The sequence below is a fragment of the Hyperolius riggenbachi genome, chromosome 9 (genome assembly GCF_040937935.1).
Source record: "Hyperolius riggenbachi isolate aHypRig1 chromosome 9, aHypRig1.pri, whole genome shotgun sequence".
NCBI lineage: Eukaryota > Metazoa > Chordata > Amphibia > Anura > Hyperoliidae > Hyperolius > Hyperolius riggenbachi.
The window spans coordinates 94,382,361-94,396,106 of NC_090654.1; the positions used below are offsets into that span (position 1 = coordinate 94,382,361).

The window sequence follows — 13,746 nt, forward strand, 5'->3', positions numbered from 1 at the left end:
GCATCTTCATGCTACTGTGCGAGTGCAAACCCTACTGGCACCTGCACAGTAAGAACACACTCATACATGGATGGGAGTGTGACCATGGAGGTAAAGAGGGTTCCAGCAAGCAGTGGAGGGGTCAAGGAGGATACCGGAGAGAGGCAGTATCTGAGTCACGTCAAAGGAAACCTGAGACCATGCTTCTGTCAGATTTTACTTAGACTTACCTGGGGCTTCCTCCAGACCCATGTTGGCCCGTGGCCTCCATTGTTGTCCTCCTGGGCCCCTCCATTCCTCCGTTGTGCCCCTAGAATGTTCTTCAATTGAGGCCAGTTCATGCTTCACCGGGCATGCATAACCCGGGCGTGCACACGCCTGTGTCGCACCCTTATTTTCTGGGCCTGTGCCGTACTGTGGGCACAACAGAGGACCAGAGGGACCCAAGAGGACAACGCTGGAGGCCACGGCCAACATGGGGCTGGAGGTAAGTATATAAGCTGATAGAATCATTGTCTCAGGTACACTTTAAGGGCTTGATTCTCTAAACCAGAGGTGTCCAAACTTTTTTCAAAGAGGGCCAGATTGGATGAAGTGAACATGCCGGAGGGCCGAACATTTTTCCGAACATTCTTTGAACAATTACAATTAAATGCAAATGAATTATTTTGCATAAAAGCTGAGTTTTCAAAATGTATTTGAAATAAATTAAAAAAAAAACTTACCTGCACTAATGGGAAGGGTGAAACTGAGATCTGTGCTCCAGCAAACAGGCTTGGTCCGGTACAAAGGCAGTGGTTTTGATGCGCAAAATGTCACGCAGATGAGAGTCACTTAAGGTGCCCATACACTCGTCAGATTGGCAGCAGACAGATAAGAAATGCATCTGATGATCTATCTGATGCGTTTTTAGAACATTTTTTACCAGGATAGAATTCCAACAGATTTCAGTTTGAAATCTGTTGAAATTCGATCTGATGGCATTTTTTTGCCATCAGATTTCCATTAAGGCCAATGCAAACTGATAAGCAATCTCATCAGATCGACCTAAATTTTCCACCCTGCTAGTTCGATGGAAATCCATCGAAATCGATCGAAATCGGCCGTCGATCGGTCGATCGGCCAACCGATTTGCGATCGATCGATCGATCGATCGACCGCGATCGATCGATCGTCCAGAAAATCGGCTGAGTGTATGGGCTGCTTTAGTCTTGTCCTCACACGATTCTTGTTGAAGTTCATGGCAGAGAATGTCTTCTCACACAAATATGTTGAGCCAAACAAGCTCAGCATTTTCTTAAGCAGCCCATACACTCAGCCGATTTTCTGGCCGATCGATCGCGGTCGATCGATCGATCGATCGCAAATCGGTTGGCCGATCGACCGATCGACGGCCGATTTCGATCGATTTCGATGGATTTCCGTCGAACTAGCAGGGTGGAAAATTTAGGTCGATCTGATGAGATTGCTTATCAGTTTGCATTGGCCTTAATGGAAATCTGATGGCAAAAAAATGCCATCAGATCGAATTTCAACAGATTTCAAACTGAAATCTGTTGGAATTCTATCCTGGTAAAAAATGTTCTAAAAACGCATCAGATAGATCATCAGATGCATTTCTTATCTGTCTGCTGCCAATCTGACGAGTGTATGGGCACCTTTAGCCTGTGTTCGAATCTCCTGAAACCTGCCCTTATCCAGTTGGCGGTAAAAGTTCACAAGAGAGAGTTGTTGGTAACGACTGCGTAACTCGCTGTTACATTGCAGCTCAATGAGCTCAAGCTGCAGCTGTTCTGGAGCATCATCTGGGTCAACAGAGAATGGAGAGGAGAAAAGGCTGATCTCCTTTTCAATAGCTGCAAAATCTTGAAAGCGCCGTTTAAACTCTTCAGCCAGAGATGCGATGTCTGCTGCATACCTGCTCCTTTGCACACTGATATTGTCCTGTGAAAAACTGTTCATTATTTCCTGCAATGCTGGGAAATGTATGGTATTGGCCTGTGTTTGTGACAAATGCCTTTGGAAAAGTTGCAGCTTTCTTCCAAATGCCTTGAGGTGTGAATAAAGCTGGTTCACCGCTGCATCTTTTCCCTGAAGACTCGTGTTTAGTACATTCAGATGACTTGTTATGTCAACTAGAAACCCCAAATCAGCCAGCCAAATAGGATCAGATAGTTCTCGCATCGTTTGTCCCTTTGTTTCCAAGAATTCTTTTATTTCCTTTCTGAGAGAGTTAAAACGCTGCAGCGCAGACCCTCGACTGAGCCATCTAACATCGTTGTGATATAAAACATCTTCATATTCAGCATGGATGTCCAGTAGAAACTGTTTGAACTGACGGTGGTACAGAGCTTTAGCACGAATAAAATTAATAGTCTTTACAACCGGTTTCATAACATGATCATATTTGAAATATTTAGCACAGAGAACTTGTTGATGAATGATACAATGGAGTTTAATAGCTTCACCTCCTTCTTCAATAACCTTGTTACAGATTAGGGTTGATAAGCCACTTTGTTCACCAGCCATAGCAGGTGCCCCATCAGTAATAATCCCAGAAACTTTGTTCCAGGGCAGTTTCATGTCATCTATTGCAGAACTAACAGCAACAAATAAATCTTTTCCTCTAGTTTGGTCCTTAAGGCTCTGGAGGTCAAGTAGCTCTTCAGTCACATTTATTTCATCGTCCACCCCTCTCAAAAAAATCAGCAACTGAGCTGTGTCAGATAGGTCTGTGCTTTCATCACAGGCTATTGAAAAGAAGTCAAAAACCTCTCCTTTGGACATCAACTGTCTCTTAATATCTGATGATATGTCTTCAATTCTGCGTGCTACAGTGTTACGAGCCAGGCATATATTGGCAAACTCTTGCTTTTTCTCAGGACAGATATTTTCAACCATTTTCATAACGCACTCTTTAATAAAATCACCCTCAGTAAAAGACTTGCTATTTTTAGCAATTAACAATGCCACATCATAGCTTGCCCTTGTGGCATTTTCATTTGACTCACGGGCTCTTGTGAAAAATCGCTGTTGTGACGTTAAAACTGCTTCAAGTTGCTTTAACTTTTCGCTGCGGTCACGCCCTGTTAGTTTGTCATATGTGCTGCTATGCTTTGTCTGGTAGTGTCTTTTGATATTAAATTCTTTATAAACGGCCACAGTCTCTTGACATATCAGACAAACACAGTTATTCCTTATTTCTGTGAAAAAAAAATCCACTTTCCACCTTTCCTGGAAACGGCGGCCCTCACTGTCAACTTTCCTTTTCTTACTTGTAGTAGCCATTTTTTAAATTGGACAGAAGGGGGAGGGTGAAGGATGCAGTGTTGTTTGAACTTGGCAGGTTTAAGTATTACTTGCTTTCACAACTAGGCCTACCCCTGTCCAGCTCCCGATATCCAAGCACATTAAATTGCTGTCTCACAGTCTTCTGTTCAACTGGCTGTCTCTCTGGCTCCTGTCTCAGCTCACGTCACTCTGCAGTACTCCTGACCCCCTCCTTTCTCCTTTTCTTTGACCTTGAGGCTCTCAGTGCTGGCAGTCCGTCCACTGTGTCACAGGCGCCGGCATATGACGTCACACGCCTCTGTGACTTCTCTGTCTGTAACCCTCGCCTGTGCCCGCCCCTGTGCCCGCCCCTCCAGCTGTGCTCTGTGAGAAGGGGGTGTGTATACCCTCGCCGCCGTCACCCGCCCCTCCACTCAGCCGCGTCACACCGCCACGCCCCACACCACGCTGATGCGGCCAATGATGCGGCCAGAACGCGGCCAATGATGCGGCCAGAATGCGGCCCATGATGCGGCCAGAATAGCGGCGGACGGGCCGCATTGCCTAAAACAGTGATGGCTGTCCAAAGGGCCACATCTAACTGCCCGGCGGGCCGCGAATGGCCCGCGGGCCGGACTTTGGACATGCCTGCTCTAAACCATGATAACTAAAATATCACACCTTATCAAAGATATAACACCTTATCAAAGTTAACATGCCTTCTCAGAGTAGCATAGCAAGTGCAACAAACGTATGCCTGCTAATTGGCAATGGCACTCGTCCTGCCCTGAGCCCCTGCGGGTTCGTAGCGCTCACTGTGCTACTCTGATAAGGCATGTTAACTATAAGGTGTGATATCTTTGATAAGGTGTGATATTTGAGTTATCACGGTTTAGTGAATCAAGCCCATAGTGTGCCGTGCAAGTAGTAAACTCTTCTTGCGCTCTCCCCTTGTTCAGTATTGAAATGGTGCTGAAGTTTGGTGTCTGGGAGTATTTGAGTGTTTCGAATTCAATATGCTGAATTTGAACACCAACACTGAACTACTCCCCACAGAGCTCTGCTGTGATTTCAGAAAAGTCTTATCTTTACCAATGGGTCTAAAAATATTATTCCTTTTTCAGATCCATAAGCAGTACAAGACAGTCCATTATTAACAAAGAGTTATTCTCTGGCAACACAGGAAAAATTGTAATGACTTCTTTTGATGCCCTCTGCAGCAGCTGTTATCAGACAGGCCTAAAGTGGCAATTTGCTGACTGTTTCTAGCTTGCTGGATGAAGTCTCCAGACTCTTTCTGCAGCTTGTCTTGTGATTCCAGCATCATGTGGTGCGGCTATGAGGAAAGGGAGAGGCTGCCTCACAAGCCCAGGAGAAGAAGAAGTTGTCATGGATCTGGGCCCTTTTACACTAGCAAGCGCGATCATGAATGCCATTGAGCTGCATTTGTGATCGTACAGGTTGCTTTTCTCACTGGCCCTTTGTCATTGTGATTCAGCAAAGTCCAAAATTTCCCGATGATTTCCCGACATTTGCGATCGCAATTTTGGTATGCAATGCACTGCATAGCAAAATCGCAGCAAAATATCGCTCCGGCACGATCGAGTTTGAGTAAAAAAGAATCGTGGTAGTGGAAATTACCTACCATGATTCCTATGTTAAAAAGCAAACTGTAGCAATTTCAAAAAAACACTAGCGGTGTACGATTTTGCGATTCAGCATCGCAATCGCCGCTAGTAGAAAAGGGCCCACTGTGATTGTGCCTTATAGACATCGGGAACGGGCTGCGATCATGGCAAGAATTGTGCAATCCAGCTATTGTGATTTGGGAATTGCGGTACTGAGAAATGAGCACCACAATTTACATATTATTGCGGTGCTCATTGTGTTTGGCAAAATGTCAAGCTAGTCGAAAAGGGCCCTAAGACACATTACAGCCCCTAAAGTCTGCCGCTGACTCTGAGGCCCCTTTTACACCTGTAGGTGAAAACCTTTGACCCTATTTTACCGCAATGGGCCCCAAAAGCATTGAAAGCCTATGACTTTCACACCTAGGGGTTGATCCACCATATGACAGCAACACGTGGCAATAATCTCCAGCGCACGCTATGCTGCCATAGAGTGCGCTGCTAAATTACGCTATGCTCCTATAGCTTTGTAAAAACATAACGAGTGGTCCATTGAACCCGCCCTGAGCTTTGGCTTGTTGTAGAGCTTACCCCAAGCACCATGCTAAACACAAGTAATGGAAGCCCCGGGGCTCGGTGGGTAAGGGCCCGTTTCCACTATCGCGAATTCACATGCGTTTGCCGCATGCAAATTCGCATAGCCAATACAAGTGGATGGGACTGTTTCCACTTGTCAGGCTTTCTGAGCATTTTCGGCCGCGTGAAAAATTTGCATGGCAGAGCCATCAGAACTCGCATACCGCTATGCGGGTATATGCGAATTTTCATGCGAATTCGCATGGAATCAATGGAAAAGCACACAGGCACTGCCATGGTTAAATTCGCATACAGCGTCATTCATGCGAATTCGCATGAAAATTTTCATACAACCGCATGCGAAATTCACATCCGCATGTGAATTTTTACTGCGGCGATTCGCACCGCACAAGTGGAAACGGGCCCTAAATAGCGGGCATTAATACAGTGCCCGCTATTTATACAAATGTCAGTATGGCTACTGTATAGGCGCCTATGGCCGTGCCCAAGAATTTGCATATTTTTTCTCCTCTGTGGCGTGGTTGGTAGTGGAGGAAGGGGGGGGGGGGCGCGTTGGGGTTAGCCATTAGGCAGATAGTGTATATATAGTGTATATGGGGGGGGGGGGGGGTAGGGTTAGGTATTAGGCAGGTAGTGAGCGCGGGTGGGAGGTTTAGGGTTAGGCGTCAGGCAGGTAGTGTGTGTGGGAGGTAGTAACAGATAGCACCCAATGACAGTCCCCAGTAATGGACAACAGACCCTTAGTAATAGACAGCATCCTACGACAGAAGTAACAGTCGCCTAATACCAGAGTGCAACCTATCACAGCCCCCCAGTAACAGACAGCATCTCAACAAAGCCTCTGGTAGCAGACAGCATTTTATAACAGCCTCAGTACCAGAGAGTACACCATGACAGACCTCCAGTGACAGAGAGGCTGTTTTGTTTACTGATGTCACTACATGACCCCGGTGCATTTGCGCTGGGGTCATGGAGTGACATCAGTAAACAAAACAGTACGGAAGCCTCTGAGGACACTGCCGTTATAGCGGCTGAAGATCTATGGTAATTCCCTGCAAGAATCGTGCTGATGAAGGGATAAAGTCGCACCTGCCATCACAGCGGCTGCTGCTATGCCGCTAGGAAACTTTGGATCGCTGTGAAGCACGGACAGATAGAAGGAAAGCGAGTGATCGAATCAAAGCCACGCCAGGTACCGGTCATCTCAGGCTCCCGCTATGCCATTTAGAAAACTTCGGAACGCGCTGAGCAGGGACAGGAAGCCATCACAGACACGCCAGTCATCACAGCTTCGGATCGCACTGAAGTGGGGAGGTGCAGGGCACAGAAAGCCATCAGTCACTGCAGAGGCTGCTGCTATGCTGCTCAGAGAACCCACCGCGGACCTCATTAGGATGATTTACAGCACAAAGACAAGCGGCAGGATAGTAAAATTGCCACATTCGGACTTTAAGACGCAGTAACTTTTTCTCCCTACTTTTCGGGGAGAAAAAGTGCGTCTTATAGTCCGAAAAATACGGTATTTAGTATTTATGAAGCGCCTACATCATCCCGCAGTGCTGTACAGAAAAAAACATGTCACTGATTGTCCCTCAAACGGGCTCACAATTTAATCCCTACCATAGTCATATGTCCATGTATGTATTATGTATTGTAGTCTAGGGCCAATTTAGGAGGAAGCTAATTAACTTCTCTGTATGTTTTTGGGATGTGAGAGGAAACCGGAGAGAAACCCACACAGGCACAGGGAGACCATACAAACTCCTTTTTGCCTCCTTCCGTCTACTTGTGCCACTTTCAGTCCCCCTGTGCCACCTCTGCCCACCTGCATGTCCCCCTGTCCCTTTGCGTGTTCTTCTGCCCCCTACTGCTTTCTTCTGTCTCCTTGTGCTACCTTCATTCCCTGTGCCACCTCTGCCCCCGTGCTTCCAGAGAGGGATTAAATTTATAGTGTCCTAGGCAAGCAACGACTTTGGACCCACACTTGATGGCCACCTAGCTTTTTTGGCAAGATTTATTGGGGGTTAGCATAAACCGGGCCCCTAGACTCTCTCCGTGCCCTAGGCACCTGCCTAGGTTGCATTGTGGATGATCCGGTTCTGTGTGCTTGCCTCTGTCCCACCTTCTGTTCCCTTGTCTCATTATCTGTCCCCATCCCCCTCCTGCGCTCCCCCAATCCAGTGTGTAAAGGCAGAGTAAAGCGCAGCAGAAGTTGTGCTCTACCTCCCCTCTGGAGTCCAGTGCTGTGCGACCATCCTATCTGTTTTCTGCTCCTTCTAGTGCTGGTTTTCCTCATGTAACGTATAATCGCTCTGCATGCGGTAGGAGATGCTGGGCATTAGGGTTAGTGATGAGCAGACAGGTGGAAGCACTGTTTTGGATTGTAGCGGAAGGGTGCATTTACACACTGGGCTGGGTTAGTGCAGGAAGGGGTCGTGAAATGGGATGGGATCAGTGGGTTGTTTTTATCTCAGGGACTCTCTGTATTATGCATCCACCCTATATTCCATGTGGTTTATACTCTCTAATGTGAAGTGTTTTTTTCGGAAGGTGAGGGGTGACACAGGATTTCTTGCCTGGAGTAACAAAAAGGCTAGAAACACCCCTGGTATCAGCTACTGATTGGAATAAAGTTCAATCCTTGTTTAAAGTTCCTCTATACTGTAAATGACAGACTGAAAGCCGTCAGTGTGTCTAGTACCTGTGACAGCTGAGGTGTTCTTAAAGGTATGACTACCACATTCTCCTTTGGGTAAACGAGTGCCAAATCCTCCACCTCTTTGAGAAGATCATTAAAGTGGACCCTATTTAAAAATACAAAATTTAGAAATAAAATCTATTTTTTAAATTATAATAATAAATAGCAGCCTTTTTTCAGCTGCATGATGTCAAATATTAAATATTTGACATTTTATTGCAGGAACCCCTCCCTTCCTTTCGTATTGCCGGGACAGAATCCGGCAAACTGGTGTGGAGTAGGAGGTGTCCGGCAAAGAAGGAATTGCTAATGGCTGCGACCGGTGTAACCCTAGTTATGCAAAGAGAAAGGTGAAAAGAATGCACTGAAATGCTCATAGGCTTGAAGGAATTGTTTATTTAATTGAAAATATTTCATTGCACCACTCTGACACATACAAAGGTATGTGTCAGAGTGGTGCAACGAAATATTTTGAATTAAAAAAATGTTTGGTGTGGGTCCGCTTTAATCCAGATAGAAGGTAGCTGGGGCATTGATATCAGTGTAAATTCACCAGATGACCAGATGGCACCTGGAAGTAAACTTCTCCTGAGTTGCAGGAAGATGATGGCACTATATAAATAAAAATGAATTATACTAATATACTGAAGATAATCTTAAAGGATTCATACGACCTTCCAGTTCACCAGCAGGTGCAGGCACCTTTTTAGTTGAGAAGAAAGAATAATCACTTAAGGTGGCTATACACTCGTTAGATTAGCTGCAGATAGATTTCTGATCTATCTGATGTGTTTAGGAACATTTTTTACTAGGAACAGATTGAAAATAGATCTGATGGCATTTTTTGCCATCAGATTCCCATTAGGTCCAATGCAAAATGATTAGCAATCTCAACAGACCAATTTAGATTTTCCAGCATGTCAGATCGAGTAAAATCCATCAAAATCGGCCGCAAATTCGATCGATCGATCGACCTCTAATCGGCTCAGTGTATGGGCCCCCTTAAGACCTTGTATTGATTACTGTGACCTCTACAAAATTACCATCAAGAATAGATATTCGCTGTCACTCATTCCTGATCTATTTACAAAACTGGATCTGAAAGAAATGTACTTTTTTTTCACATCGGGTAAGGTAGTAAATGAAAAAAAGATTGCTTTGGACATTCTTAATACACAGTTATGCAGAGTTGGATTTGTACATTTTACCACCCAAGGCCGCCCGTCTCCCCCTGACCTCTGCTCTGTTCCCCCCCCTTCTGTGCATCCTGTGCTGTGCTCCACTGCTCTCCCCTCCTGTGTTTTCCCCCCCATCCTCTCCCCGCTTACTTCTTCCTCTATTACGATTACACACAACATGAGGAGCTAAAGATGCCATGTCTGCTTAGCGTCTACTGGAGCTCGAAGCCCGGGAAGGTAAATGTGTACCTTAATCTTCCAATGCGCACATAACTCTGCCTTATTAGGGGGAGCACACTGACAAGAGGGGGTGCCAATGTGAGGAAGGTTAGAGGTCGACACCCCTCCTATGCCACCGTACAGCAGCTCATTTATTTAGAAGTGGAATAGTAACTTCTTTCTGCGTAAAAGTAGCTATTTATCACGGCCCTCCCTCCTCCTTTGAGCAGCAGATCGTTGTGCGCATGCGCAGTATGGAAAGTCGCTATTTCTGACGGGTAGTGTAAAGCGACAGGACACCTGGACCCGGATATTCAGTGTCACAGGGCTGAGTGAAGAGCGGTAAATGGAAGCTGGGGCTGAAGGATGATCGCAGGAACCAGGTAAGGTGAGATGATATCTTTGCGGGGGCATTTTTTTAATCAATCTGGTCACAGAGGGGGAGAGATGAAGGATCACCGCTGGTTGCTACAGCGGTGATTGTTCATCCGCGGAGGGGGTCACTAATTGGCTACAAGGGAACATTTTCCCTATCACCAATTAGTAATGCAGCTGCCAGTGCTGGGGGGTGCGCTCTGAAGCGCACCCGATCGTGCACAGCAGGGCTGCAAGCTGCATCGGTATATCTACGTCATGGTGGCTTGAAGGGTGTCACAGATGATGTAGTTATACTGTAGCAGAGGAAAAGGTGGTTAAGCAGACAGTGTGTTGGGACATTCTAAGCATTAGTTCCAACCTGCACAACGTTCTCAGTGGATTCACAACAGCAATTTGCATTCAAAATGTGCATAAATCTGCATCAATGCAGAATTATTGAAATGTTATTAACCATCCCTACTAGTGACACAACTACGCATCAGTCTTTATTTGTACAGCAGAGATGTTTATTGTGTGTATATAAAATTCCTGTGTACACATCAGATATACAGTCACAATCTGATATGTAGATCTGACTTAAAAAACACGGTGATTGCATAGCCACAGCAATGTGAACCAGGCACTGCTGTTACCGGCACTGTATATAGAAGTTATGATAAAGAAATAGAATATTTTATCATATTTTCTCCCAATAAGTCCTTCGGTTTGTGCACTCTAGTTGCAGATACAGAATATTGTGACACTGGAAGAGAATTGCGCTGATAAAAGAGCTGTGGTAAGCTGAAAGAAGTTCCATGTTCTGAAGTTACAGAAGGTCCTTTGCTTCTGCACCTGCTGCACACCTCTGTGCAAGAACCATGACTGAGATATTTCTTCGGAAAGCAGCTCTTGCAATGAGAGACGCCAGCCCTGGTCTGTCCCGACATCTCATGTGAGTACAAAGCTATGTATCTGTGGCTGTGCAGAAAAGTGAGATGATTAGATTGTTAGAACTCGTAAAACCCAAATGATCGCTGATTACCTGATTGATGTGTCACAGGAAAACCTTTAATTAGTCCCATCCTACTTTCAGTGCAAGGGTGAAAGTTACATTGACTTCAAAAGCGGTGACAACAGAAAATCAGGATGTTTGGGTCATTGGCAATTAATTACAGCACAATGTGGAAAAATTGTAGCCGCTCGTGAGCACAAGGCAAGCACTAACACATTCTTGTGCTCATTATCCCAGGGGTCTATAAAGGCGTAATCAAAGAAGCCCTTCTTCCAGGGGTGTTTTCTAAATCCTGACCCCAATATTTCATGATGTTGCTGGACCTTGACTCAGTACTCAAGGCTGTAGGAAGGGGCTGGGGGGTGGTTCATTTTTATTGCTAGGCAATGGCGGCAAGAGGTCACTGGGGTGCTAGAATGAGCTAATATATCTTGCATTTTAAGCAGTAAGAACATGGCACAAAAAATCCATGTGATCAGTAGGGAGAACATAATACATCCACAAACAAATGAAAGCAATTCCTTATGTACTCCGATTTGCATGCAATCATTAGATGGTAATAGGAGCATGTGTTGAAATTTCCATGTAGTTAAAAGAGCAAAGTTTAATTACTGTAAGGTTAAATTATTGCAGATACCTTCCTTCATATACTGTATTTTGTATGCAAGTATCAACTTAAAATGTGAAGTACCAATGATGAGATATTAACGTGGTTCCTGGGGTATTTGGAAACCAGTGCTACCAAGGAGAGACCAGTTCACCCGGGAATCCCTTATGCAGATTTCCAATAGCAACGGTGATTGTACAGTCAACCAGGCTTTATAAGGAAAAATGCAAATCTCCAGCTAGAGAAGGGATGATAATATGCACTTCTATTGCAACATCAAGTATAAAGAAAATTGTGCCACATGATCATCCTGCAGACTTCACCACAATATCAGCCATACAGCGCCCCCTGATGGTCTGTTTGTGAAAAGGAATAGATTTCTCATGTAAAAGGGGGTATCAGCTACTGATTGGGATAAAGTTGAATTCTTGGTTGGAGTTTCTCTTTAAACTAAGTACACACGATATAAGTCTTTGGAAAATGAAAGATCAATGACAAATTTGACCTCCTTCCATGTAGTATGAGAGCATACCTTCACAGTCTTCTATTCTATTAAGCTAAGTACACCCATCAGATAAAACTCTTTGCTAACTGAGGAATTAATACATCACATAGGTTTGCTAGGGAGGTTTGAAAGACTTATCTTTCTATAGATGCTGGACACCTGCAAAAGATCAGTTCCTGCAAAATGCGTCCATAGTTTGATATCTGGAGAGCTCATATACACCTTGTTTAACAGATAGTCATCTGCAGGACAGCAATGCACCCTATCCATTGTGATGGAATGCAACAGATTCAGAAGGACCCTTGCATTTTGAAAAGTGGACATTTTATTCAATCCAGGCGATAGCAGTAGGTCTGCTTGGTGAGAGTCGAGAGTCTTCATTTAAAGGGCCCATACACCTAACGATTTTCCCGCCGATATACGGACGATTCGATCACAGTGATCGAATCGGCTGTGAAATTGCCGCGCACACCGCTGACAGAGCGATCGTTCCCGGCGATTCGTCCGTGCGGAAGATTTTTCTCGACCGCCGGCGGGTTGGGAGTGCGTTGATAGCAGCGTTCAAATGCCCGACGACCGACGCAATACATTGGAAATACATTACCTGTTCGCCGGCGCGAGTCCCCGCTGTCACTGCTGTCTTCTCCGGTCTGGTCTGGTCTCCGCCATGCTTCACTTCTTCCTGCTCGGCAGGAAGTTTAAACAGTAGAGGGCGCTCTATTGTTTAAATTCCCTGCCGGGCAGGAAGAAGTGAAGCATGTCGGAGACCAGACCAGAGCGGAGAAGAAGACAGCAGAGACCTGGGGACTCGCGCCGGTGGAGCAGGTAATGTATGCGGGAGGGAGCGGCGGCAGCACCACCACCACAGATTGTGAATGGTTTCAGGCTGAAATCTGTTCACAATCTGTTTGCAGTAAAGGTGGCCATACGATCCCTCTCTGATCAGATTCGATCAGAGAGGGATCTATCTGTTGGTCGAATCTGATTGCAAATCGACCAGTGTCCACCTTTAGACAAACGAGTGTTTTGCTTTCTATCACCCTTTAGCATCTGATGCACTGTCTGCTCCATCTAGAGTTTCTAGAGTTTTTGTCACCTGAGGCAAACTTGTGAGGATGGTCCCCTCCCCCCCCCCCCCCCCACGCAGGAAGGAGGAGCAGGCACGCAGCGGTAGGGAGGGGGCCCATACCCCCCCCTCCCTCTCCTGGGGCTCCCCCTCCGGAGCAGCATAGGCATGGCAGCGGGAGAGGAATGGCAATCAGCAGCAGCGGGTGAGGAATGAACTACTCATCTCCGCTTTCGCGTTCCTGGCGTCGTGCATGCCTCCAGGTCTCCTTCAATGCCGCCCACTGCATACAGTATGTAGTACGCAGTGGGCGGCACTGAAGGAGAAGACCTGGAGGCACGCAGCACTTCCGACGCCTGGAACACGGAAGCAGAGGTGAGTAATTCAGTACCTGCCCACTGCCACTGATTTCCATTCCTCTCCCGCTGACACGCTCATGCTGTTTGGAAAGGGGGAGCCCCAGCTAAGGGGGAGGGGGGGTCTTGCAAACCCCCCACCACCCCACTGCTGTGTGCCCGCTCCTCCTTCCTGCGCTGCTACCACCTCCTGCTGACCGAAGCCCTCCACCGCGGCCAGCCAGCTCATAAGGTAACAGGAGCAGGGCGAGCGGTGGCTGCGGGGGGAAAATGC

General features: G+C 46.2%; 2 protein-coding genes across 4 annotated transcripts in view; one reads left to right on the forward strand and one right to left on the reverse strand.

Moving 5' to 3' along the window:
* LOC137532571 (UPF0711 protein C18orf21 homolog) overlaps positions 1–13,746 on the forward strand; it is a 61,757-nt gene that overhangs the window by 21,379 nt on the left and 26,632 nt on the right. For all 3 annotated transcript variants that reach the window (XM_068253222.1, XM_068253221.1, XM_068253220.1), the window contains exon 2: positions 10,666–10,878. In XM_068253222.1, coding sequence (XP_068109323.1) covers positions 10,805–10,878 — 74 coding nt within the window. In that variant the 5' untranslated portion in view covers positions 10,666–10,804. The remainder of the gene's footprint in view (positions 1–10,665; positions 10,879–13,746) is intronic.
* On the reverse strand, positions 1,600–3,267 carry LOC137533473 (general transcription factor II-I repeat domain-containing protein 2-like). Its single transcript, XM_068254856.1, has one exon. It carries the CDS (start codon positions 3,265–3,267, stop codon positions 1,600–1,602), a length of 1,668 nt encoding a protein of 555 aa, XP_068110957.1.